General features: G+C 49.9%; 1 protein-coding gene across 1 annotated transcript in view; it reads right to left on the bottom strand.

Annotated features, from left to right (window-relative positions):
• Afap1l1 (actin filament associated protein 1 like 1) overlaps positions 1–23982 on the bottom strand; it is a 57036-nt gene that overhangs the window by 19263 nt on the left and 13791 nt on the right. Inside the window, 10 exon segments of the mRNA XM_040741736.1 lie at positions 4573–4665; positions 6543–6716; positions 6718–6723; positions 8983–9194; positions 9776–9874; positions 13139–13160; positions 13162–13248; positions 14307–14404; positions 15152–15235; positions 16101–16229. Of these exon segments, the coding sequence (XP_040597670.1) occupies positions 4573–4665; positions 6543–6716; positions 6718–6723; positions 8983–9194; positions 9776–9874; positions 13139–13160; positions 13162–13248; positions 14307–14404; positions 15152–15235; positions 16101–16229 (1004 nt within the window).

Below are 23982 nucleotides of genomic sequence, written 5' to 3'. Positions count from 1 at the left end.
ACAGTGCCGGCTGTACCATAGTGTGTATCCGCACACTCACACCCTTTTACAGTGCCGGCTGTACCATAGTGTGTATCCGCACACTCACACCCTCTTACAGTGCCGGCTGTACCACAGTGTGCATCCGCACACTCACACCCTCTTACAGTGCCGGCTGTACTATAGTGTGTATCCGCACACTCACACCCTCTTACAGTGCCGGCTGTATTACAGTGTGTATCCGCAAACTCACACCCTCTTACAGTGCCGGCTGTACCATAGTGTGTATCCGCACACTCACACCCTCTTACAGTGCTGGCTGTACTATAGTGTGTATCTGCACACTCACACCCTCTTACAGTGCCGGCTGTACCACAGTGTGTATCCGCACACTCACACCCTCTTACAGTGCCGGCTATACTATAGTGTGTATCCGCACAATCACACCCTCTTACAGTGCCGGCTGTACCATAGTGTGTATCCGCACACTCACACTCTCTTACAGTGCCGGCTGTACCACAGTGTGTATCCGCACACTCACACCCTCTTACAGTGCCGGCTGTACCATAGTGTGTATCCCCACACTCACACCCTCTTCCAGTGCTGGCTGTACTATAGTGTATATCCGCACACTCACACCCTCTTCCAGTGCCAGCTGTACCATAGTGTGTATCCGCACATTCACACCCTCTTACAGTGCCGGCTGTACCACAGTGTGTATCCGCACACTCACACCCTCTTACAGTGCCGGCTGTACCATAGTGTGTATCTGCACACTCACACCTTCTTCCAGTGCCGGCTGTACCACAGTGTGTATCCGCACACTCACACCCTCTTACAGTGCCGGCTGTACTATAGTGTGTATCCGCACAATCACACCCTCTTACAGTGCCGGCTGTACCATAGTGTGTATCCGCACACTCACACTCTCTTACAGTGCCGGCTGTATTACAGTGTGTATCCGCACACTCACACCCTCTTACAGTGCCGGCTGTACCATAGTGTGTATCCCCACACTCACACCCTCTTCCAGTGCTGGCTGTACTATAGTGTATATCCGCACACTCACACCCTCTTCCAGTGCCAGCTGTACCATAGTGTGTATCCGCACATTCACACCCTCTTACAGTGCCGGCTGTACCATAGTGTGTATCCCCACACTCACACCCTCTTCCAGTGCCAGCTGTACCATAGTGTGTATCCGCACATTCACACCCTCTTACAGTGCCGGCTGTACCACAGTGTGTATCCGCACACTCACACCCTCTTACAGTGCCGGCTGTACTATAGTGTGTATCCGCACACTCACACCCTCTTACAGTGCCGGCTGTACCACAGTGTGTATCCGCACATTCACACCCTCTTACAGTGCCGGCTGTACCACAGTGTGTATCCGCACACTCACACCCTCTTACAGTGCCGGCTGTACTATAGTGTGTATCTGCACACTCACACCCTCTTACAGTGCCGGCTGTACCACAGTGTGTATCCGCACACTCACACCCTCTTACAGTGCTGGCTGTACTATAGTGTGTATCCGCACACTCACACCCTCTTACAATGCCGGCTGTACTATAGTGTGTATCTGCACACTCACACCCTCTTACACTGCTGGCTGTACTATAGTGTGTATCTGCACACTCACACCCTCTTACAGTGCCGGCTGTACCATAGTGTGTATCCGCACACTCACATCCTTTTACAGTGCCGGCTGTACTATAGTGTGTATCTGCACACTCACACCCTCTTACAGTGCCGGCTGTACCACTGTGTATCCGCACACTCACACCCTCTTACAGTGCCGGCTGTACTATAGTGTGTATCCGCACACTCACACCCTCTTACAGTGCCGGCTGTACCATAGTGTGTATCCGCACACTCACACCCTCTTACAGTGCCGGCTGTATTACAGTGTGTATCCGCACACTCACACCCTCTTACAGTGCCGGCTGTACCATAGTGTGTATCCGCACATTCACACCCTCTTACAGTGCCGGCTGTACCATAGTGTGTATCCCCACACTCACACCCTCTTCCAGTGCCAGCTGTACTATAGTGTGTATCCGCACACTCACAGTCTTACAGTGCCGGCTGTACTATAGTGTGTATCCGCACACTCACAGTCTTACAGTGCCGGCTGTACTGTAGTGTGTATCCGCACACTCACATCCTTTTACAGTGCTGGCTGTACTATAGTGTATATCCGCACACTCACACCCTCTTCCAGTGCCAGCTGTACTATAGTGTGTATCCGCACACTCACACCCTCTTACAGTGCCGGCTGTACCACAGTGTGTATCCGCACACTCACACCCTCTTCCAGTGCTGGCTGTACTATAGTGTGTATCTGCACACTCACACCCTCTTACAGTGCCGGCTGTACCACAGTGTGTATCCGCACACTCAGTCTTACAGTGCCGGCTGTACTATAGTGTGTATCCGCACACTCACACGTCTTACAGTGCCGGCTGTACTATAGTGTGTATCCGCACACTCACACCCTCTTACAGTGCCGGCTGTACTATAGTGTGTATCTGCACACTCACACCCTCTTACAGTGCCGGCTGTATTATAGTGTGTATCTGCACACTCACACCCTCTTACACTGCTGGCTGTACTATAGTGTGTATCTGCACACTCACACCCTCTTACAGTGCCGGCTGTACTATAGTGTGTATCTGCACACTCACACCCTCTTACAGTGCCGGCTGTACCATAGTGTGTATCTGCACACTCACACGCTCTTACAGTGCCGGCTGTACCATAGTGTGTATCCCCACACTCACACCCTCTTACAGTGCCGGCTGTACCATAGTGTGTATCCGCACACTCACACCCTCTTACAGTGCCGGCTGTATTACAGTGTGTATCCGCACACTCACACCCTCTTACAGTGCCGGCTGTACCATAGTGTGTATCCGCACACTCACACCCTCTTACAGTGCCAGCTGTACTATAGTGTGTATCTGCACACTCACACCCTCTTACAGTGCCGGCTGTACCACTGTGTATCCGCACACTCACACCCTCTTCCAGTGCTGGCTGTACTATAGTGTGTATCTGCACACTCACACCCTCTTACAGTGCCGGCTGTACCACAGTGTGTATCCCCACACTCACACCCTCTTCCAGTGCCGGCTGTATCACAGTGTGTATCCGCACACTCACACCCTCTTACAGTGCCGGCTGTACTATAGTGTGTATCTGCACACTCACACCCTCTTACAGTGCCGGCTGTACCATAGTGTGTATCCGCACACTCACACCCTCTTACAGTGCCGGCTGTACTATAGTGTGTATACGCACACTCACACCCTCTTACAGTGCCGGCTGTATCACAGTGTGTATCCGCATACTCACACGTCTTACAGTGCCGGCTGTACTATAGTGTGTATCTGCACACTCACAGTCTTCCAGTGCTGCTTCCCTATGGCCTTACCACCGGCTAAAGCTAAATGTGGGCAGGGCTGGTCTTCTCCTTCACTTCACCCCACCATATCCCTAATACTCCAGCCATCCCCATCTCCCAGTTCCATTTCCTGTCCCTGTCCAGGGCCAGCTCTAACGGCTCCCCATCTCTAGACCACGCCACATAGTCCCACATTTTCTCTGCTCTACTGCCATTCTTGCTGCTTCAAATACCGTTTTATTTTTGCCCCTTTCATCTTTGTCTGAAGCATTGTTCCTTAGGAATATTCTTGAACCTCTGAGATAGGCGCATGTCCCCCTGACACTCCCCAGAGGCCTGGCACTGTCTCCTCCAGCTTGTACCCAGAGTAGCAGGTATAATACAGTGTGACTTTTTTGACTCATGCCTGCCTAACCATCGGGCTGTAGATATAGTGGGGTCAGGGGTCATACTGGCTTCTGCATAGGGCCTGGTATGGGTGGAGCCTCTCTACAGGATTTGCCCAGTGGTTGTGTAGGGTGTTCTGTTGCAGAAGCAGAGTCTTGAGTGGGCTTAAACGCTAGCGCTGTTCCTTGTTTGCTACGGGACTTGGTTACAGCAGTCTCTTCCGAAAATCTGTTTCCAACACAAGCATTCCATAAGTGGGACTTCTGAGAAGTGACTGGACCCTAAGGGCTCTCATCCTTCAGTGATTTACTCAAGGCTAAATTTAGCTATCTGACACTGATGGGAGGCAGCGGAACTGGTTAGGCTGGGTGTCACTGCAGGGCATGTCCTAAGATACACACCTGGTCCCTTCCTGCCTCCCCGTTTACTTTCTGTCTTTTATGAGGTGAGCTGCGCTGCCTGACTGCATGTCTCCCACCCATCCCTACTATTGCAATACAGCACCCTGATGATGCGCAGCCTCACCCAAGGCCTGCGGCATGCAGCCAGACGCCTGGGGCTGAGTCAAAGCCAATCCTTCCTCCTCTAGCTGTTTACGGCAGGTATGCTGTCACACAGACTAAGCTGACTAAGTACCTGACACTTTGGCACTTAGCTTGTATGATGCCACAGGGAGAGAGTGTGTGTGTGTGTGTGTGTGTGTGCGCGCGCGCGTGCGCACCACCAGCCTGTGGGTCTGTGGCCTGTGCTTAGTGCCCACTGCCTTACCCAGAGGAGACAACTGGAGACAGTCATACCTTGTCCTGATCCAGCTTGCACAGGAACACTGGGGACCTGGGGGCCTCCAAGCCCTCGGCTCCCCCGCACGGCCGGCTGACCTCTCGGATAACCTGTGAAGAGAGCATGGGGCTGGGAATAGGGGCACAGGGGAGCTCCAGGGACAGACACTCGGCTGGGATTCCTGGGATCAAGACTGTTGTGAAGATGGAGTAGGGCCACCAGGAGGCAGAGTAGGGCTGAAATAGCCATCTATGCAAAAGCAGACTTGTCAGAGCCTGTCTGAAAGGGCTTTCTACATGCATCTATACCATAAGAACACAACTCTCCGCTGTCTGCGGAGAGTGAGGCCATGAATAAGAGAGGAATGGATTTTGAAGACTTACAAGGGTAGGGGGCTTGCTTATGTGACAGCTAGGACTTTCATTGCAGCTGGCAGGTGGCTGGGGTTATCACCTTGCTCTCAGTGACATCCTTTCACTTACTCAGGATCCTAGGCATAAGCATGCAGATGACAAAGTCTAAAAAGTCATTATCTAAACTGGGCGTGGTGGCGCTTGACTTTAATCCCAGCACTCAGGCAGAGGCAAGTAGATCAGGGAGTTAGAGGCCAGCCTGGTCTACAGAGCGAGTTTCAGGACAGCCTGGGCTAAGGCACCATCTGATGCTCCCCTAGACAGGAGCATTTATCCCTACAGCAGTCTGTGACCCCCAAGTTACGGGTGAGGATGATGTGACCCAGGGAGGTAAGGGCTTTGGTAGGACGCAGCAGAGCTAGACCCCAAAGTAGGTGGCATGGCTGCCTGCTAGGTAAGCCTTGGACTAGGCTAGCGACAACCAGCATGGCCAGGCAGATTCCCTTTGAAGTCTGGGCCTAAGGCTCCTACTTCTGATTCATGAGGAGCCTGAAGCGGGAGGCTCCTGAAGGCAAGTTCTCTCCCTTCCTTCCCCTCTGGACACGAAGGTAGGGCGAGAATACCAAACACTCCAGGGAGAGCCTGGTTATCACCGGAAGGAAGGGAGAAGGGAGGAGGAGATAAAAGGAGGAACTTGGCTTCATTGTTCCAACAGGAAAGTAGGAGAGGCGAGCAGGGTGTCCAGTAGTCGGATGGAGGGCCTGCAGGAAAGGACTGGGGGCAGGGTAGTGCTGTGACCACCACCGTCAGAAGCTAACTAATTCACTTACAGAAGCTACTGTTCACTTGCTGCCTGGCAGGCACTGGGCCAACTCTTGTCCAATCCTTAAAGGAACCATTTGACAGATGAGGAAACCGAGGCACAGGAAAGTCATATCATTTGCATGAGATCTCGTGGCCAGTGAATGTTGTTTATTTCTGGAACTTGAGCTCAGATCTGTGTACCACCAAAGTCTTCCCTCGCCACCACTGTGCTACCACGCCTACCCTGGAGTAGATCCACTTAGCTTCACATCTTGATCCCTATTACCTGATGCTGTCTGTGGCCTTTGGCAATCACATTAAGTTCTCTGTGCTTTGAATGTAAGTAATAACAGCCTCAATGGCCACATATGTGAGACTTTGGAACGCTGCATGGTACAAAGTGATTACTACATGGTTGCTTCGTGGATCTAGGACAAAGATGCTGGACTCCAGCGGCTATTCCAACAATGCTCATTCCCACTTGAAAACACAAAAGGGATCCCTCCTCCCTCTATTTTTAAATTAAAAGGGCTAGTTGGCCTAATGATAAAGTCGGTTTTCAACGGCATCAAGGTCACCATTCCAGAAGGTAGGATGGGCAATGAGTTGCCGTATGGAAAAGTTAAATAGCTGGAAGATATAGAACACCTACATGAGGTATCCTTGTTGTGAATATCCAAGGCCCGTTTGATATGATATCAGGCCTTCCCTGGAGCCCTTCTTTCCTAGACAAGGCTTAGTACTTCCAAGGTTAGAACCCAGGCTTGGGGAAAGAGAGGAAGGGAGGGAAGGCAGGATGACAGCCACCCCTGTGTCCTGCGCATGCGTACCTTCAGCCACTCCTCAGCCTGCTCCCTGCTCTGCAAAGCCAGGACCAACACCTCTGTGGCCCCCTGGGAGAAGCGCAACTCATGCCGCTTGTGCCGGCTGTCCTTGGGCACGTAGACGACGGTGCAGACATCCAGCGCCAGCCTCAGATGTGGTTGCCGGTCCTTGGAGCTTTTTGTAACACTGCGTGGGGAGAGAGGGGATCAGAACCTCCTGCAGTAGAGGGTGGGAATCCACACAGAGCAGATTCCCCCCCTCTGCCCAACTGTGAGCACTGACTCACAGCGAGAAGCCTGAGAAGGGTCTCTGGGCCTCTTCCAGCACAGCTGCCCATGAGGAAAAGGCAGACTATAGCACAATAGTAGGAAGACCATGTGGGTTGAAGAGCCAGAGAACAAATGGGTTGGCTTGGGAGGATGCCAGCTGAAAGGGCAGCTTGGCGGAGCATTAGGGGTGAGTCCTGGCAGGTGCACAGTGCTGACCTTGGGGAGGCAGGTTTCTCATAGGGAGGCCAACCTTAACTGAGACACACGGAACTGACGATAATGCTACAAAAGACGGTCTGTAAGTAGATACTGATGGGGTGGGGGTGGGAGGGAGAGACATTTCCTTCAGTAGGGTATACACTGGTAAGGTGTCTACACTCCTGTAAATAATCCCTTACCTATGCTCCTTTACACAACCCTAAGCAGCTCACAGGCTCTCTCTCTGTCTCTCTGTCTCTGTCTCTCTCTCCCTCCATCCCTGCCTCTCCCCTCCCTCCCTCCCACCCCCACACACATACACAAAGCAAGTGGTGAGAGTAGTTTGGATGCTAAGTCACCCTTGTACCCTTATGGCCCTGTGTTTTTATAAGCATCTAGATTCTGTTTGCAAGTGTTTCATTAGGAGCTTTCAACCACGTTATAGAAGAAATCAGACTGTGATTATTCTTTTTAAAGTTTGTTCTCATGCATTTATTGATGGGGGTGGCATGTGTGTGTTACAGTAAATATGCAGCAGCCAGAGACAACTTGATAGAGTTGTTGTCAACTTCCACCATGTGGGTTTGAGGGATTGACATCAGGTCGATTGATAACAAATGCCCTTACCCACTGAGCTAGCTGTGTTACCCCCCCTTCTTTTAAAAAGCTTTTAGCATCCTAATCACAAGTTTCACTATGAATGACGTCTCCATACATGTTCAGATTTTGATCACTGTCACCCTTCTGTCACTCTCTCATCTGACTCCGGCTAATCCCCTTCCATTGCCTGGCTTGCACGGGAGACTTATTAAAGCGTTCCCCCTGGAGTTGAGCTGAGAATGGCTGCCTTCTCTGTCACTGTATCCTCTGGCTGCAGGGCCTGGCAGCAGCGGGCAGTTGAGCATAATAGTGAAAGGAGGTGAAAGAATGGAAACATAGCGGAGCAGCAGCGCACGCCTTTGATCCCGGCACTTAGGAGGCAGAGGCAGGGGGATCTCTGTGAGTTTGAGACCAGCCTGGTCTACAGAGTTCCAGGAATGCCAAGGCTACACAGAGAAACCCCGTCTCAAAAAACCAAACCAAACAACAGAACTGGAAACACAGCCATCATGACCCTTGAACTGGCCCTGGTCTGCAGTCTGTCTTCACTGCTCAGAGTGAGAAAAGGTTTTCAAAGCCTTGTGTGTTAACATGGCTTACACACAGATTAAACACTTTTTTTTGTTCATTTTTTTTTTCGATAGGGTCTTTCTGTGTAACAGCCCTAGCTGTCCTGGAACTCACTTTGTAGATCAGACTGACCTGGAACTCAATTAAGATCCATCTGCTTCTGCCTCCCAAGTGCTGGGATTAAAGGTGAGCATGACCATCACCCCGCAAAACCCTTTTTTAAAATAAAAAAAAATGAGAGAAACAGCTATTGTCTTTTCCTATAATTGCATTCATTTTCCTACTCTATGTTTCTTTGTGTAATCCTGGCTGTTCCGGAACTCTGTAGACCAGGCTACTTTTCTGCCTTGAACTCACGACCCCCCCACCATAGCCTCCCAATCACTGGGGTAATTAGCAGAGGTATTTATAAATCATCCCCCCCTGTGAGATTTATTTATTTGTTTGTTTTATTTATTTTTGTGGTAGGGGAGATTAAATTCTGATCTTGTGCATTCTAGGCAAGTGCTTGGACACTGAGCTACATTCCTAGCCATGCCCCTAGTTTATGAATCAAATACATAATAAAGAACAATGAATGTTTTAACATCATTAAGAAAAATTCTGGAAAGAAAAACTCGATATGCCTCCATCTGATTTTCAAGGTTTTATTTTGTGTGTGTGTGTGTGTGTGTGTGTGTGTGTGTGTGTATGTGTGTGTACGTGCTGGAGCTCAACATACCATGTCCTAAGGTTCTTTGCAGCGACCACTCACACCCTCAGGCACATAAGGACACACCCACAGGCCTCCAGGGAGGCACTCACTCACCAGTAGCTGCTCGTCCTTGATGACTGTCAGCTGCTTGGCCCACTGCCCGAAGCGCTTTTTCCGAAGCAGGAAAGCACAGATCCTGCAGTCCCTGACCAGGTGCATGGAGGCCTCCTCAGAGGGCCACTGGTGCCTGGGCCGCCGCCCCTTCTCTTCCTCCTCCTCCTCATCGTAGGACTCGTAGGAGCTACTCATGGCGTCAGAGTCATTGTCTGTGGGTGTCATAGGAAAGGACCCTCAGTCTCTGCACCCCTCCCCCAGCCCCTTCTAACCCTGGCAGGCAGCCTGCTCTGGGCCTGAGCTGTGGGAGGCAGAGAGGAAGGACAAGGGCCTTACTCAAGTAAGGGACTGGTCTCTGTGACCAGGTCTTAGCGATTTCACTTCTTGGAGTTCTTCACCAATATGTAGTCATGATAAATACCAGATGCCACTTCATCTGGCGCCTTGGACCCTGCGGCATGGACAATGTTTAGCTAAGTGTCTGAGTAAGTGCTCAGCAAACTTCTGTTACTGCCCTGACCTCATCACCATCCACCAACACTGTCTCAGGTCATCCTCAAAACCCAAATCCCCGGGACGGAGAAGGCAACTGGCCTCGCCTAAGATCAGTCATCAAGAATCAGGTCAGGGAAAGACTCGTGGCTCTCGTCCCAGTTTCCCCACCAAACCCACTGGGAACAAGGACTTTGGGACCTGTCTGGTGTTAACAGGCTGGTAAGGGGTTGTGGGTGTGTGCACGCCGAGGGCCAGCTCTTCAGGAGGACAGCTGTGTGAGCAGCTGCCCGGTACATACAGGAGTTCTTCAGCTCTCCATTCATCCTCGTCGTGGGGTAGCTGCTGTCCGCATCCTCATAGTAGCCGTCCACAATCGACTGGGCGGGGCTGCAGCCATCTGTGAGGTTGTCAGAAAAAGCTAAGCTTAAAGAAATATGGGCAGAATCCAGGGGGCAGGCCTGGGAAAGCCCCAGACACAGAGTGGACTCAGGGCAGCCTCCGCCTGGGTGTGGGGTTCTAGTCCTACATCCGGTCTCCTGTGGCTCCTCACCTGACCCAGACACCTGTCACTACAAACTGCTCTGTCAGACCTTCAGGCCTGGGTTCACCCTATTCTCTGTGCCTTCCTACACTTTTATCAGAGAATACTCTCCACCCTTCAAGACCCATCTCAGAGATGTCTCCCCTCATCTCCCAATGGCGCTGAGTATGTGTGAACGTCCTCGTCACAGTTCTGGTCTCTGTACTGCAGGGTGTAGGGTATCTCCCTGCAAGAAAGGAGGCCTGGCTCCATTTTCCACACAGGGCAGCAGGCCCCACAGAGATTGCTCGTGGTTAAGGCTGGATCAGAACTAGGCCGGATGCCTTCATTCACCCATGCTGGCTCTCTCTCTCATCACACGGCTCTTCAGAGCGCTGGCTCTGGGTCGTTGGGTTCCTCCTGTCCATCTGTTTCCTGAGGAAAGCTGTACTGAAGTCTCTAGCTACTGGGATACCCGGCTCACTCCCAAGCAAGGATCTGGGCCTGCCTTGGCCTCTCTGAGGCCTACACGATGTGTAAGGTGGGCGGGGCAGATGGGGGAGTGGGGCATGGGGGCAAACCTAACGCCATGGCTGGACGCTCTGAGTGTGTGAGGGGAAGGACACTCCGCTGGCTTGGTGGCAGGTTCTCCCCTCACTGGGTCAATGGTCTTTTCTGAGGCCCTCCCAGCCAGCCTTCTAGGGAGCTGCTTCTTGCCAGGGTGCTTGACATGCAACTTGGGGCCCGGCAAGTACCCTGTCCCTTCCTTCTTCCTTTGCCCTTAATGGACCAGACAGGAAAAGTCGCCTGCTTCACCTCTACGACAGGGAACTGCAGACTCATAGCCTGAAGTCGGCCACAGCTCACTTGGCCCAGCCTCTCCACGGGCAGAAGGTGTAAAGAGCATTAATGTCATGAGATGATGTGAAGATAAACTGGATGCTGTATGTCCTTGGAAAAGAGTGCCAGCCACCAGAGGGAGCGTACTCTGATGCACACTCCACACTTGAGTATGCTGTGCTAAGCGAGAAAAGTCAATCTAAGAGGGTCACGTGCCAGATGATTCCATTCATATGCAATGTCCCCAACAGGCAAAGCCCCAGTGCCAGAAAGCTGACAGGTGATTGGCTGAGACTGGGCATTGGGAATGAGCAGCAGTGACTGAGGAGAAACTGTTTCATGGTCCAGTTCTTTGGGGGATGATGAAAATGCTTAGGGACTAGACAGCAATGGTGGCTGTGTAAACGCTAAATGCACACCCATGGATGGACACTTTTCAAAATAGTGCGGATAGTTCATCTTCTATTTTATCATGAAAATACAAGCAGTATGAAAGAGTGTGGATGGAAGAATACTTTCTCTTCACCCAGATTTACTTAATTCCCGCATTCCTCTCTCCCCTCCTTCCCTCCTTCACCATCTTCTGCTGAGAAGGGACCTCAAATTCCCAGGCTCAAGCAATCCTTCTGCCTCAGGTTCTTAGTAACTGGGATTTTAGTGAATGCCATCAAACTGGCTTAAATAAGAAATATTCTCAAAAAAAAGAAATATTCTCAAATTACACACTACGTTCATCTATTACTATTAATTACTTTATTTTGTATAAGGGCTCTCTGAATAAGCTGTCCAGTGTCCCATCTAGATTTCTATTCATTTCCCATAGAAAAATCCTGTTACCAGTGTCATGCATGTCCTAGAAAAATTACATGAGTGAGTATACCCTGTTAGAAAAAACAATCAAGCCGGGCGTTGGTGGCGCACGCCTTTAATCCCAGCACTCGGGAGGCAGAGGCAGGTGGATCTCTGTGAGTTCGAGGCCAGCCTGGTCTACAAAGCGAGTTCCAGGACAGCTTCCAAGACAATACAGAAAAACCCTGTCTCGAAAAACAAAAAAAACAAAAAAACAAAAAGAAAAAAAAAAGAAAAAAGAAAAAACAAGCAAATGAGCTGGGTGGTGGCAGTGTAAGCCTTTAATCCCAGCACTTGGGAGGCAGAGGCAGGCAGATCTCTGTGAGTTCGAGACCAGCCTGGTCTACAAGAGCTATTTCCAGAACAGCCTCCAAAGCCACAGAGAAACCCTGTCTTGAAAAACCAAGAAAAAAGAAAAACAAAACAAAACAAAAAACAAAGTAAAAACAAAAACAACAACAAAACCCACAAGCAAAGGAAACCATGTTCTGTAAAGTGTTCTGTGCCGAAGTTTCCTCCACGACTCTGTCGTTCACATGAGCCATGTGAGTCAGTGGTTTCTGATTGGAGTGGACCTGTCTGATTTCCAGGTTGGTGGGTGGAGAACACTCTGCTGTGCTGCAGGATGCAGGGAAGTGAACACTGACATCACCAGCTACAAACTCAGCTGCGCATGCTTGGACATCTAAACCCAGGTTCCCTGTACAGTATCAAGTCCCCGTGCAAAGGGAGGGTCACCTGCTGCACACTGGGGAGGTCAATGGAAGAACAAGGACTCTCCTTTGTGGCTAATTTAAGAGATTTTCTAAGGTAATTTATCTCATCAGCAAAAGTATGTACACAGAATATTTTGTATGTATTTATGTATAAATGCTAGTTACAAGCATTATACTCTAAGTAGATCATAATAAATACAAAATATTCATAGTTTTTAAAAAGATGGTTGAACTATATATACATCAAGTCTCTACTATTGCTGTCTATACCACAGTATGACTTCCTAGGGGCTGGGGGCTGAATCAGGAAGCTCGGTTTAGGTCATGGGCCACATCCTACGAGGTCCTGGCTTGGTAACACAATCCATCCATAAGCACACAAAGAAGTTGGAAGCAGGAGTAATGGCTGTCACTTAGGTCCTAGCACTCTTTTATGAGTGGAGCTAGTGCCTCCTTGTTTTGAGGGTGGAGGGATACCTAACACTATTTTATGAAGGAAGCTAGTGCCTCCTTGTTTCGAGGATGGAGGACAGAGATCCCCAGAAGATAAGGGTCCGTCTCAAACCACAGAAATGAGAGTAGAAGCCAAGCCTCTGGACCATACTATTAGTCCCATGGTTAGGAGTTCAGGGCAGCCACTCCCAGGGAGGGTGACGGAACTGCGCAGGCAGTGACTTATGACCTGTTGCTTCTCAAGGAGGGAATCCTAAAAGCCATGAGGGGAACCAGAACTTACTGTGGGAGCTGATGTACTCGGGGGGACTTGCCAGGCCCCAGGGGAAGGGCTTCTTCATAGTAGTCCTCAGGTGGAGGCTTGTTGGGCAGGGGTGGAGGCACCTCAGCTGTCTGCAGTACATCAAACAAGCTGTGTGAAGCAAGATGGCTGGGAACACAGCAGAGGGGAACAGGTGGCGGGGGGGGGGGGGGGGGGGATGGGAGGGACGGAGGGTAAGAGACCAGGGTTCCAAGGAGGCAGTCTGAATGTGAAACTGTTTTGTGTTTTAAGGTCTCATTATGTAGCCCAGGCTGGCCCTGAGCGGCCATGCTCCCATCTCTCCCTCCTGCATGCTGGGATTACAGCATGTGCTGCTGTGTCGGGTGTAGCCTCTAACATTTACTAGAGTGGGAGCTGGCAACCTGGGAGCCTCTTCATGCTGCTCTGCTTCTTCAAGTGTCAGAGCTCCTTTGTAATGTCCAAGAGTTCTGCAAGCTGCCCAGAGTGGCTGTTGTGCTTCTGAGTGGACACACCCGCAATTCTCCAGCATGGGTGTGAGCTCTACCACCACACGAGGAGCAACAGAACAAGTAAAAACGTGAGGCATATAATTGAGTGCGCAGTGAAATTTGGGACCAGGAAACCTCAGCTTTTCAGAGCCTTATCTGTAAAATGGGGACAGCGAGTGTGCCAAGCACATTTGGTGGCTGTATGCGTGTAAAGGGCATAGCAAATTAGCAACTAGTACCTGTGATGGAGGTGATGCTAAGAGTTTGTGGTTGACAAGCGAAGTTTGTCTCTTAACGGTAGTCCCATGGCTGGGACATTAGATTGAATCCTTTACTTTGTAGGTGTGAAGAACCCAGGCTCCAAGAGAAGTGCTTGGCTTACAGTCTCATGCAGAGCGGAGGGGATGGCAGAAGTCCCCTTACAGTCCAGAGCTTTCCCTCTTACCTGTGCATATAACCTCATGCTGGCTGGGGAAGTCCTTTGGGCCAGAGGGCACAGACTAGGCTCATTACCATCTCCCTACTCTGCAGGAAGCACAGTAGGCACACCATGGTCCACACAGCACTGGATCTGCCCTTAACCATCACCGTGGAGAATAGAGGGTCCTGCCCAGCAGCAGCGGCCCCTGGGGTTACAGCCAGAGTTTCCCCCACCCTTGCTAGTCAGGGCCAGGACTCACACTTCTCAGAGATGGGCTCTTGGTCGGCTCAGGGCTGGTTCTCTTGCTGGGTTGTTCCCCATCATCCGACATATCCCGAAGCTCCCCCAGGTCACAGTCTACAGAGGAAACCAAGGTGGTAGAGGAGAAGGATGACTGGGTTTGGGCTCCAGAGGTCTGCCTGTGAAGCCAGGCCCTGATTTCTCCATCATCAGCAACCTGCATAAGCAGCTAAATAGAGTGCCCTGGGATTCTTCTGTAGGCTGGTTGCATTAATCTGTCTTGCCTGGCTTCCAGACAGAGGTCACAGTAGAATACTTTGTGGGGTGCTTTGGAGGTCTTTGAGAGTATGACATGGAGGTATGGTGGTTCCAGTGTTATGTGTATGGGGTTCCTGTGTCTCTATGCTGTACAGAGACTGTTGTCTCGGAAACTCTCCTAGACCATGCATCTCTCCTCAGATATAAATACTTTCTTCTCTAGAATGGCCAGCCGCATGGCACCTTCCCTCCCACAAGCCTGCTGGCTGCTCTTAGGCTCAGGCAGCCACGCTCCCTGTCACAGTTCCTATTTTCTGCTGAGTTGCTGAACCTCTCAGCCAGGTTCAGTGGCCAGGACTGATGGACCACTGTGGCTGCAAAGTAACCACTCTGTGCTATACTGCTTGGCTTGTGCATTGGCGCCTGCAAGCTTGGGGTAGGCCCTTAACTACAGATACAGGCTCTCAGAGCTGCTGGGACAAGGAACCCAAGGAGACTTAAGGGCTCAGTGTGAAATCCAAGAGCAAAACAAGGCTGGGACCCCGTGTGTACGTGTATGTGCGTGTGTGTATGTGTTCAAGGCTAAGGTCAGGACAGGGAACTCACCAAATTCTTCAAAGAGGGATTCCACGAAGCTGGGCCCTGAGTGCAGGTCTGCAGTGTTCACATACAGGAAGGAGACTTCCTTAGCTGAGGGAGGAGGACAAACCAGTGAGGAGGGAAGGCTATCTCGCTCTTTCCACTTGTCTGCATTGCCTCGGTGACTGTGATCTCTGCCTCCCCATGGAAGGGTACCCAGAAGTCTACTGCTGCTATCAGCCAGCTCAGGGTCGGTGAGGAAAAAAGGGCTCCGGTGAGGAAGAACCTGTGTCCCTGTCACATGCCCCCCCCCATGATCTTGTGAGGCAGCTGGTGACATTCTGTTTGAGTGGTGACTTTCAACCTCATCCTTCAGAACTGCAGGAGCCCTGCAAGGATGGGGTACAGTTTGTTAGTTATGAAGACACAGTAAGCTGTCTGCTGAATGGCAGCGCCTCATAGTGGCTGAGGCGGGCTGCTAGGTAGGCAGTGAGGCACACATGCATGGTTTTAGAGGGAGCATGTGCAAAGTCATGGGGACTGTTTTCCTTGCGGGGATGTGTGTGTCAGAGCATTCAGGAGTGCACGTCGATTTGCAACTCCATGCTGCACACACATGTATACAGTGTAGTGTAGCCAAAGCATGTGTTTATATGTGGATGTGCTATAGTCACGTACAGTATGTTAGTGCTTACTGTGTGGTATATGTGGTGCGTTATGTGTGAGGACGTTATGCTGTGAATCATGTGTGGTGAATATAGAAGTATGCATGTTCTGAGAGTCTGTGGAGGGGTGGGGATGAAGAAGGGTATGACCATAACCAAGACTGCAGTAGAGGGGTCGGGCCTGGGTGGATGAGCATACCGGGTCACAGCATAGTACCTGCTGTGCTATGAGGCTTAGACATCTGCTTCTACGGGCTCTGGAGAGAATGGTGCCATTGCTGTCTGTGTAAGTGGGATTCATCGGGACTGACCTGGGAGGGGCTGCAGGCTCTGCAGGATGGAGGCCACAGCCATCTTCTTCTCCAGGGTGCTGTCACTGAGGTACTCATGGTCCAGGAGGCTGAGGAGCCCAGTGAGCTCTGGGATTAGCTGCTCCAGCACTGGGGAGGGACAGTCAGGCCCTGAGTTAAGATCTTGTCCCCACCCACTGGAGGCCAGGACAGTAGAGGCCAGAAGGCAGGGACTTGTTTACCATGGAGACACAGCCCCCCCTCCCCAGCTGTCCCACAGTTGGTCCCCAACCTCTCTGGGGAGAGCCCTGCACAAAATCCGGTGGCTTCCCTCCAGTCTTCCTACTCTGTCTTAGACCTCAGATGGCCTTGGCCTGAGGACTGGGGTGTCCATGTTGGCACATTTGAGCACAGCCACCCTAAGCGGGAGCAGGGCAGCCTTCCTATGCCTCAGCCTGATTTGCAGGCACAGGAGCTCCGAACATATCTCAGTCAGAGTCCCCAGCTGCCCAGAACACAGGCAGGAAGGAAGCCTTCCTGTTTCATCCATTCACAAGCTTCAATCTCTGGAACCTTCTGTTTCCTGTGTTAGAGCCAAAGGAAACATTAACCCTTCCTACTCCACACCCAAGGCGATCACTGCTGTTCTTTCTACCAGACACTGGTGCATCTCGAGCCTAAGTGTGCACAGGAATCACGTGGATTCTTGCCAAAATGCAAATTCTGGTTCAGGAGGTCTGGGGTGGGAGCTGAGATTCTGTGCTTCTGACAAGTATCCAGGTCAGAGACCCCAGCGAATCACACAATCTCAGAGCAGAGAGTCCTTTAAAGACGGGAGCATGCCAAGACCATGATGTCACTGGCATTTCTCTGTCCCACATAGGACTTCTTTTGCCTGAGGGCCAATGGCCAGCTTCATCACCACAGAGCAAATCCCTGCTTTATGACAGACACATGCACATGGTAACTTGTGTTGAACAGTTATTACACATTGTGCTAACAAGTCTTTATCTTCTATCACCTAAAACCCAGATCAAGCATTTTGTTGTCACCATTACATAAAGAATGAAATGAAGACGAGGAGAAGTTGAATACAAATAGCTGTGAGCATCTCCATTGACTCCTTGTCCTTTTCTCTTGGCCAGGCAACTGTACTGTCCTGCAGTGTCTTATCTGATCCTACCAACAATCTTGAGGTAGGTGTCAGGATCACCTTACTTTTTAGGTAAAGGAACCAAGACAGAGAGGACACCCAGGAGCCACTAGAAGGGCTTGGACTTCTGTTTAGGACCTGGCTCTCAGATCCACTATTTTCTCTCCTCCCCAGGAGGCAAGGAGGAGCTGGTGTGAATCTGCAAAGGCTGGGGTCCTAACTCTAGCACCCCTGAGACCCACTATTTTCTCTCCTTCCCAGGAGGCAAGGAGGAGCTGGTGTGAATCTGCAAAGGCTGGGGTCCTAACTCTAGCACCCCTGGAGACCCACTATTTTCTCTCCTCCCCAGGAGGCAAGGGGGTGCTGGTGTGAATCTGCAAAGGCTTGGATCCTAGAAGTGTCCCTGCTCCACAGAGTGTTTCATGTCGGACTTTGTTTCAAACAGATGTCTTCTGTACATGGCACTGTTGGGATCAGGTAGTGATGCCATCTCTCTGTGGCATTAGGCATTAACCTAAAGTTGGAGTAAATGGCGAGGTTGACAATCCAGATAGGACCACTGCCTCAGGAACGTTCCAGCCACTGGCACTGTGGTAACTACCTTCCCAGCACTTCCTCACTCATCCCTACCAGACTGCTGTGAGTGGTCTGACAGGGAGGTAACACCAGGCAGTCAGTCTTCGTCTATGTCTGCTCCCAGAAAGGTGCTCCAGGTATGTGTGTGTGTGGGGGCGGGGGATGCAAGAACAAGGACTCCGCCAGTCTCACTATGAGGACGGCTCACAGATCTGGGCCTGAGCTGAGCTGGCAATGGTAGCATATACCACACCACACACACACATACACACACACATACCATATGCCCTGCCTCCTTGTTCAGTTGTATAAAATAAACAATAAGCTTTCAGGGTACTGCATCTTCTCAAGCAGAGGGTCCAGTCTATCTGATCCCAGCTTGTCAGTCAGTCTGTCTGTCTGTCATCTCTTCAGCCCCAGTCAAGTCCACAGAGTCATGCAAGGACTTGGCACATTAGGGCAGAATAATCTTTATGTCTAGAGTTTATTTAGAATACATTTATTTGGTTTAATTTATTCTTAGAGAGATATAATGAATTCTAAGGACTAAAACCAAACAGGAAAACATGGTCTAATTGTCCATAAGTCTTTGATTTTTTTTTCAAGTCAGAGTAAAGTTCAGACACAGAAACTCAAGATGAGGAGTGATTATTCTCTGGGTTGTACGAAGGTTTCTCAAATAAAATTGGAATTTACAGGTACACCTACGAGTAGACTTCTGAGTGTGTATTGTTCCTGGGGAGGCCTAGGGACTGTTTCCTCTGCATCCCCCAGTGAAACACAATGAAAACAGGTTGTCAAGCATCAGAGGGTAAGCCTCAGGCTCCCAACAGCCCACAGCTGTGAAGCAGCTTCAAGGACAGCTTCGGTCAGAAGGATTTTTAGTAGCTAGGAAGCACAGGACTCCAGCAAGAACATGGGAATGTGGGGTGTATAGAAAAGGCTAGTAAGTTATGAGTCTAATTTCCATTTTAAAAGAGAAAACAGGTAGACCTTCTGCAAGCCACAGACTAAATGAACTGGGTCTGGGCTCCTCCAGGTGAGGTAAGTCCTACCCACCTTTCCCCAACCCCCACTACCTGACAGGTCTCTAGACAGATCACAAAGACCACTCACCCTGTCTGCAGTCAGAGAAGCCACAGAACAATTTTAAACAGGAAAGTAAGAAGAGTCATCTGTGAGATTTTATGAAGGGCCTACATTTTTCTTTTCTTTTTCTTTTTGGCTTACTCAAATTTCCAAGCAGCAAAATGACCCAATTTCCTTCTCATAGCCATCTCTCTGGAGAAAAAAAAAACCAGGCATTTCTTTAAAACTGTTTCATCAAGATGTCTGAGCCTGTCCTGGTGGCGGACATCTTTTGTTCCAGCACTTGGGTGGCACATGCCTTTAATCCTAGCACTCGGAGGCAGAGGCAGAGGCAGAGGCAGAGGCAGGAGAGGCAGGTGGATCTCTGTGAGCTTGAGTCCAGCCTGGTCTACAAGGCAACAGGACAGCTAAGGTTGTTACACACACACACACACACAAACCTGCTTCAAAAAATCAACCCCCCAAAGAAAACCTGAAAGAGAGAGAGAGAGAGAGAGAGAGAGAAAGAAAAAAGAAAGAGAGGTGGAGACAATCTCTGTGTGTTGTGTTCTAACATGCAGGTCCATTAATGGGGTATGGCCTGTGAGAACCTTGAGTGGCTACCCTTCAAAACAGGCAGGGAACCTACCAGACATGAGACTGAGTGTTGGGGTCTGGAGATAAAGGGAAGAGATATCTCCCTATGACCCAGGGAGACCTTGCCTAGGATGCCCATGCTAGTTGGTCCTCACCCTCTCAACCCAGACATTCTAAGTGTTTCTGGCCTCTCAGATTTCCCTTCCCGACTGCCAAGTAGGCCCTTGTGCTCTCAAATCTGCTATGTTCCCTTATGGAAACCACTGTTCTTTTGGCCACACTGATCCCCAAGTTCATGCTATCACACCTTGAGGGAGCTCTCCCTCTGGCATTTCATATGGTCAGATTAAAAAAAAATACTCACTTGTTTCTAAGCGTGTAAGTGTTTTGCCTACATGTATGTATGTGTACCATGTATAAGCCTGGTGATCGCAGAGGCCAGAGAGATAATTAGACTTCCTGAAACTGATGTTACAGATGGCTGTAGGCCACCGTGTGGGTGCTAGGAACGTAACCCCGGTTTTCTGGAAGAGCAGAAAGTACTCTTAACTGCTGAGCCATCTTTCCAGCCCTCATATAGTAAAACTGAAGCCCCCTTATTGTTTTCTGTTTTGGGAACGGTCTCCTGTATCCTTGTAAATCCTCAGCCTTGAACTTCCGGCCCTCCTGACAAATGCTATGAGCATCATCCCTTTGATCCCACTGGTTGTTTTGTGTAGTGCTGGGTCCTAATCCTCAGTGTCCTTGTTTCTTTTCTTTTCTTTTCTTTTCTTTTTTTGTCACCTTCCCTCATTTGGGCCTCCTCCATGTGGACAGGAGCATGCTCAGGACAAACAGGAAGTATATGCTGAAGGACTAGGGGAAGGAATGAGTTACAGGCACCAGTTGTCTTCTTGTGTTGATAAAGTCTAGCAGTTAATGTGATCTATACAAACACATCCATCCTGACGGTGGCTCAGCAGAGTGGAAGGGTGCTTGGAAAAAGAAAAGCACAAAAACCAAAAGCTCTGGTTAAAAAAGGAAACGAGAGCCCAATTGCTCCTTTGGCTCAGCTCCCAAACACTGTGCTGTCTTGTATCCCTCATGGGAATACAGCTGTGAATGACTGCGGGATTCGGTCTGTTGGTGGTGGGTGTGAATTCCAGCACATTAAATTGTAAACGTGGAGATCAGAAGATACTGCAGCAAACGGTCTGTGATGGCTTGCTGTGCTGGCAACTTGGTGGGATTCAGGGTTACCACAAAAGCAAACCTCTGGGCATGGTTGTAACATACTTTCTAGATTGGATTAGCTGAGGTGGGAAAACCTCCCCTAAAGTGGGTCGTACCAGACTATCGGCTGCAGACCTGGATTGAATAAAAGGAAAGAGCCAGGATCCACCGCTGTCTGCTTCTTGTGGATACATTGTGACCAACTGCCTCACACTCCTGTTACCACATCCTCATGACAGGAGCCAAAATAAACCCTTTCTCACATAAATTGCTTTTGTCATGACAACAAGACAAGTAACTAATATAACCCCCTACGTCCATGCCCTGTTCCCCGCTTTTTTAGCCATGCTTGTCTGAGACAAATAACCCTCTGCTTTGCGAATTTCTCTGTTAACCGGCAAGTATGGCCCCTCAGTAGGAATGGCTTGACATGGGAGGACACACAGAGAACAGCACCCAGCACATTGGGGCATTTGGCCAGCACGGGCGGTTTACCTGCTTTAAGAGACTTACACATAGTTCACATGCATTAATCTGTACAAGGTGGGCTAGCTCTGTTTCATAGATGACGACTTTACAGGTCTGAGGACAGCAGAACAGGAGGGGCTGATTGTGATGTCTTTTCCTCCAGGGTGCCGCTCTCATGGGTGCCCAACTGGAGGGTAGCTCTGCAGAGGCCACCAGCACCACAGGGAAGGCTAGCAGAATCACCCTTTCCATCTGCAGGTTCAGGACTCTCTCCTTCCCTGCTGAAGGTCTCTTTCAATTTGCTGCACATCTACCTGGCTGGGGCCACAGGAGACCCCAGCTTCTTCCTGTGGTTTTTTAAGTGCTTCCTTCGAAGACCAAGGAACAGACAAACAGTGGGCAAAATCGGGAAGTGACAACATTGGTTAGACTAACAGATTTTTTTCCCCATCAAAGTAAATATTTCCTGTTATATAGGAAGACTGTATAAATGGAATGGATACGGAGCAATAGACACCCTGCCTGCCTAGCCAGGGCCTGGTACTCAGCATCTTCCAGGAGTTCAGTCTTATCCCATGGAAGTAACCTTGGAAGGCTTGTGTATATTAATTAGAGCAATGGTTTCCTGACTGGAGAGAAGGGCTTTGTAGGAAGGAGGCTCAAGGACAGGAGGATGTTGTGTGTTTAGGTTGGGGACTTGGTCTCAGAGGACTTGCTCTGAGTTTTAACTTCCCTCATCTAAGCAGGGTGATTTTGGGTAGCAACCTCTTTGAGCATCATTTTCCTCCTAGGTATGAGAATGTGGAACTCACAGATGTGTGGGTGCGGGGTGATGGGGGAACAAATTGCACTTGTAAAGCAAGGGTATTACCAGGATGGTAGGCTAGCACATTTCTCTAACCTGCTGTAATTTCAGCAAGATAGGGAGATAAGAAGCCAAGAAGGTCATAGGTCCATGGGGAAACAGTCATGTGGGCGTATCTAATGCACCAATTTAGGAGCCAGGCTTGGGGACAGGCTCAGGGAAGTCCAGCGTCTTTACTGCTGTTCCCAGCAGCAACTCTGCCCCCATTGAGAGGCTCTTGCTTGGAGAAGCAGTGCTCAGCTCTGGGTCCCAGGGAAGCCCCAGCTTCCTGGCACCAGGTCATTTGTACATGGGAGGAGGTGGGGGCTCGTCTACAGCTTCCCACTTCTGAGGAAGTAGCTTCTGGCTGTGGGATGGGGCTCTCCCAGAATTGTTCCTTTGTCTGTGGATTCCTCCCTGTTTAGCTCACAACGGAAATGGTTCTGGGAGGAAGTGGGAAACTGTGACACCCGCTCCTTCTCCCACTCACGGTGGGAGCCTGCTTCCGTTTGGACAACCTGCACTATCTCCCTCACCAAAGGTAAGGGGGAACAGCATCAGTGCCAGGGGCACCCATAAAACTGCAGCTCTTCAGTGATGTTCCAGATGTTGCATTAAGCACTGAATGTGTCACCTAGCGTCTCCTCCTGACCATGTAAGGAAGGAAGAATCTGCTGTCCTATGAGTGGATCAAGTGAGACTCAGAGAGGCCACAGTCGCTTATCTAGACACAGGACACAGACTGTGATTCACATTCAGACCCAACTTAGATGAAGCTTCTGGTGTCTACACTGTGATCCTTTCTGGCCAGCTTTGTTACCAAGCACTTCTTGTGGGGAGGGTCTATGAGAAGAGACAGGAACCTCAAGAAGATGAAAACTGGTATAATTTTAATTCTGGCTTCAGAAGTTACTCTCATCACTGGACCATATACAGCCCATCCTTGTTTAGTTGTTATTTATGCAATGGTTATCATTATTATTTTTCTAACTGCTTATTTTCTTTTTTTTATATATTTTTTATTTTACATGCATTGGTGTTTTGTCTGCGTGTATGTCTGTGTGAAGGAGTTACAGACAGTTGTTAGCTGCCATGCGGGTGCTGGGAATTGAACCCAGGTCCTCTGGAAGAGCAACTAGTGCTCTTATCCTCTGAGTCATCTCTCCAGCCTGTAACTGGTTATTTTTTATCTGTCCTAAGCATCTACCATCACTCCACGCTAGGCCAGGATCTCGACAGCCCTAGTCTTTGCCCCTCTGACATCATTGTTAGGGCTGTCTTCCTCAGGCATCTGCTTCCTTTGTTTTAGTGCAACTAGATGCCTCCTGCAAACTCACATTTTAACGCTTTAGCTCTTAACTTTACCGGGAAGGTTTAATGTGATAGACAACTACTTGTTACTTTGTCTTTACTACTAAGTTGCAGAGTGATGAGTTCATGTTGCTGCCTGTCCTTGCGTTCTTCCCCTTTGATAGCTGCATGCTATTCTGCATCTCTGTGCCTCACCTGTGCTTCTTCCCTTTTGGCAGCATCAATGTACGGGAGGAACTCAGTTTTGCTGAGGTCTGGTAAGGTTACAGAATTTGCTGGAGGTCACAGGGGCCAGGGTGAAATCTTTCAGGCCACCCACAGTGTGCTATGTTTTGGTACAGTGGAGAAAACACAGGCACTGGAGCCAGAACCCAGGAGCTCAAATCTTGACCGCCTCCTTTCTGACTACATGGCTTTGGCCAAGTTGCTTCATGTGTTTGAACATTAGTTTTCTCAACAGCAGAGTGGGTGATCATAACTATCTGTCTACTGTGTGAGACTCAAGTATTTTATTTGAGGGGGGTGTTTTGAGACAGAGTTTCTCTGTGGCTTTAGAGCCTGTCCTAGAACTCGCTCTTGTAGACCAGGCTGGTCTCAAACTCACAGAGATCTACCTGCCTCTGCCTCCTGGGATTAAAGGCGTGCACCACCACCGCCTGGCCGAGAGTCAAGTC

This window comes from Mesocricetus auratus, unplaced genomic scaffold (genome assembly GCF_017639785.1).
Source record: "Mesocricetus auratus isolate SY011 unplaced genomic scaffold, BCM_Maur_2.0 Super-Scaffold_6730, whole genome shotgun sequence".
Taxonomy (NCBI): Eukaryota; Metazoa; Chordata; class Mammalia; order Rodentia; family Cricetidae; genus Mesocricetus; species Mesocricetus auratus.
This window is presented reverse-complemented; position numbering and strand designations above follow the sequence as displayed.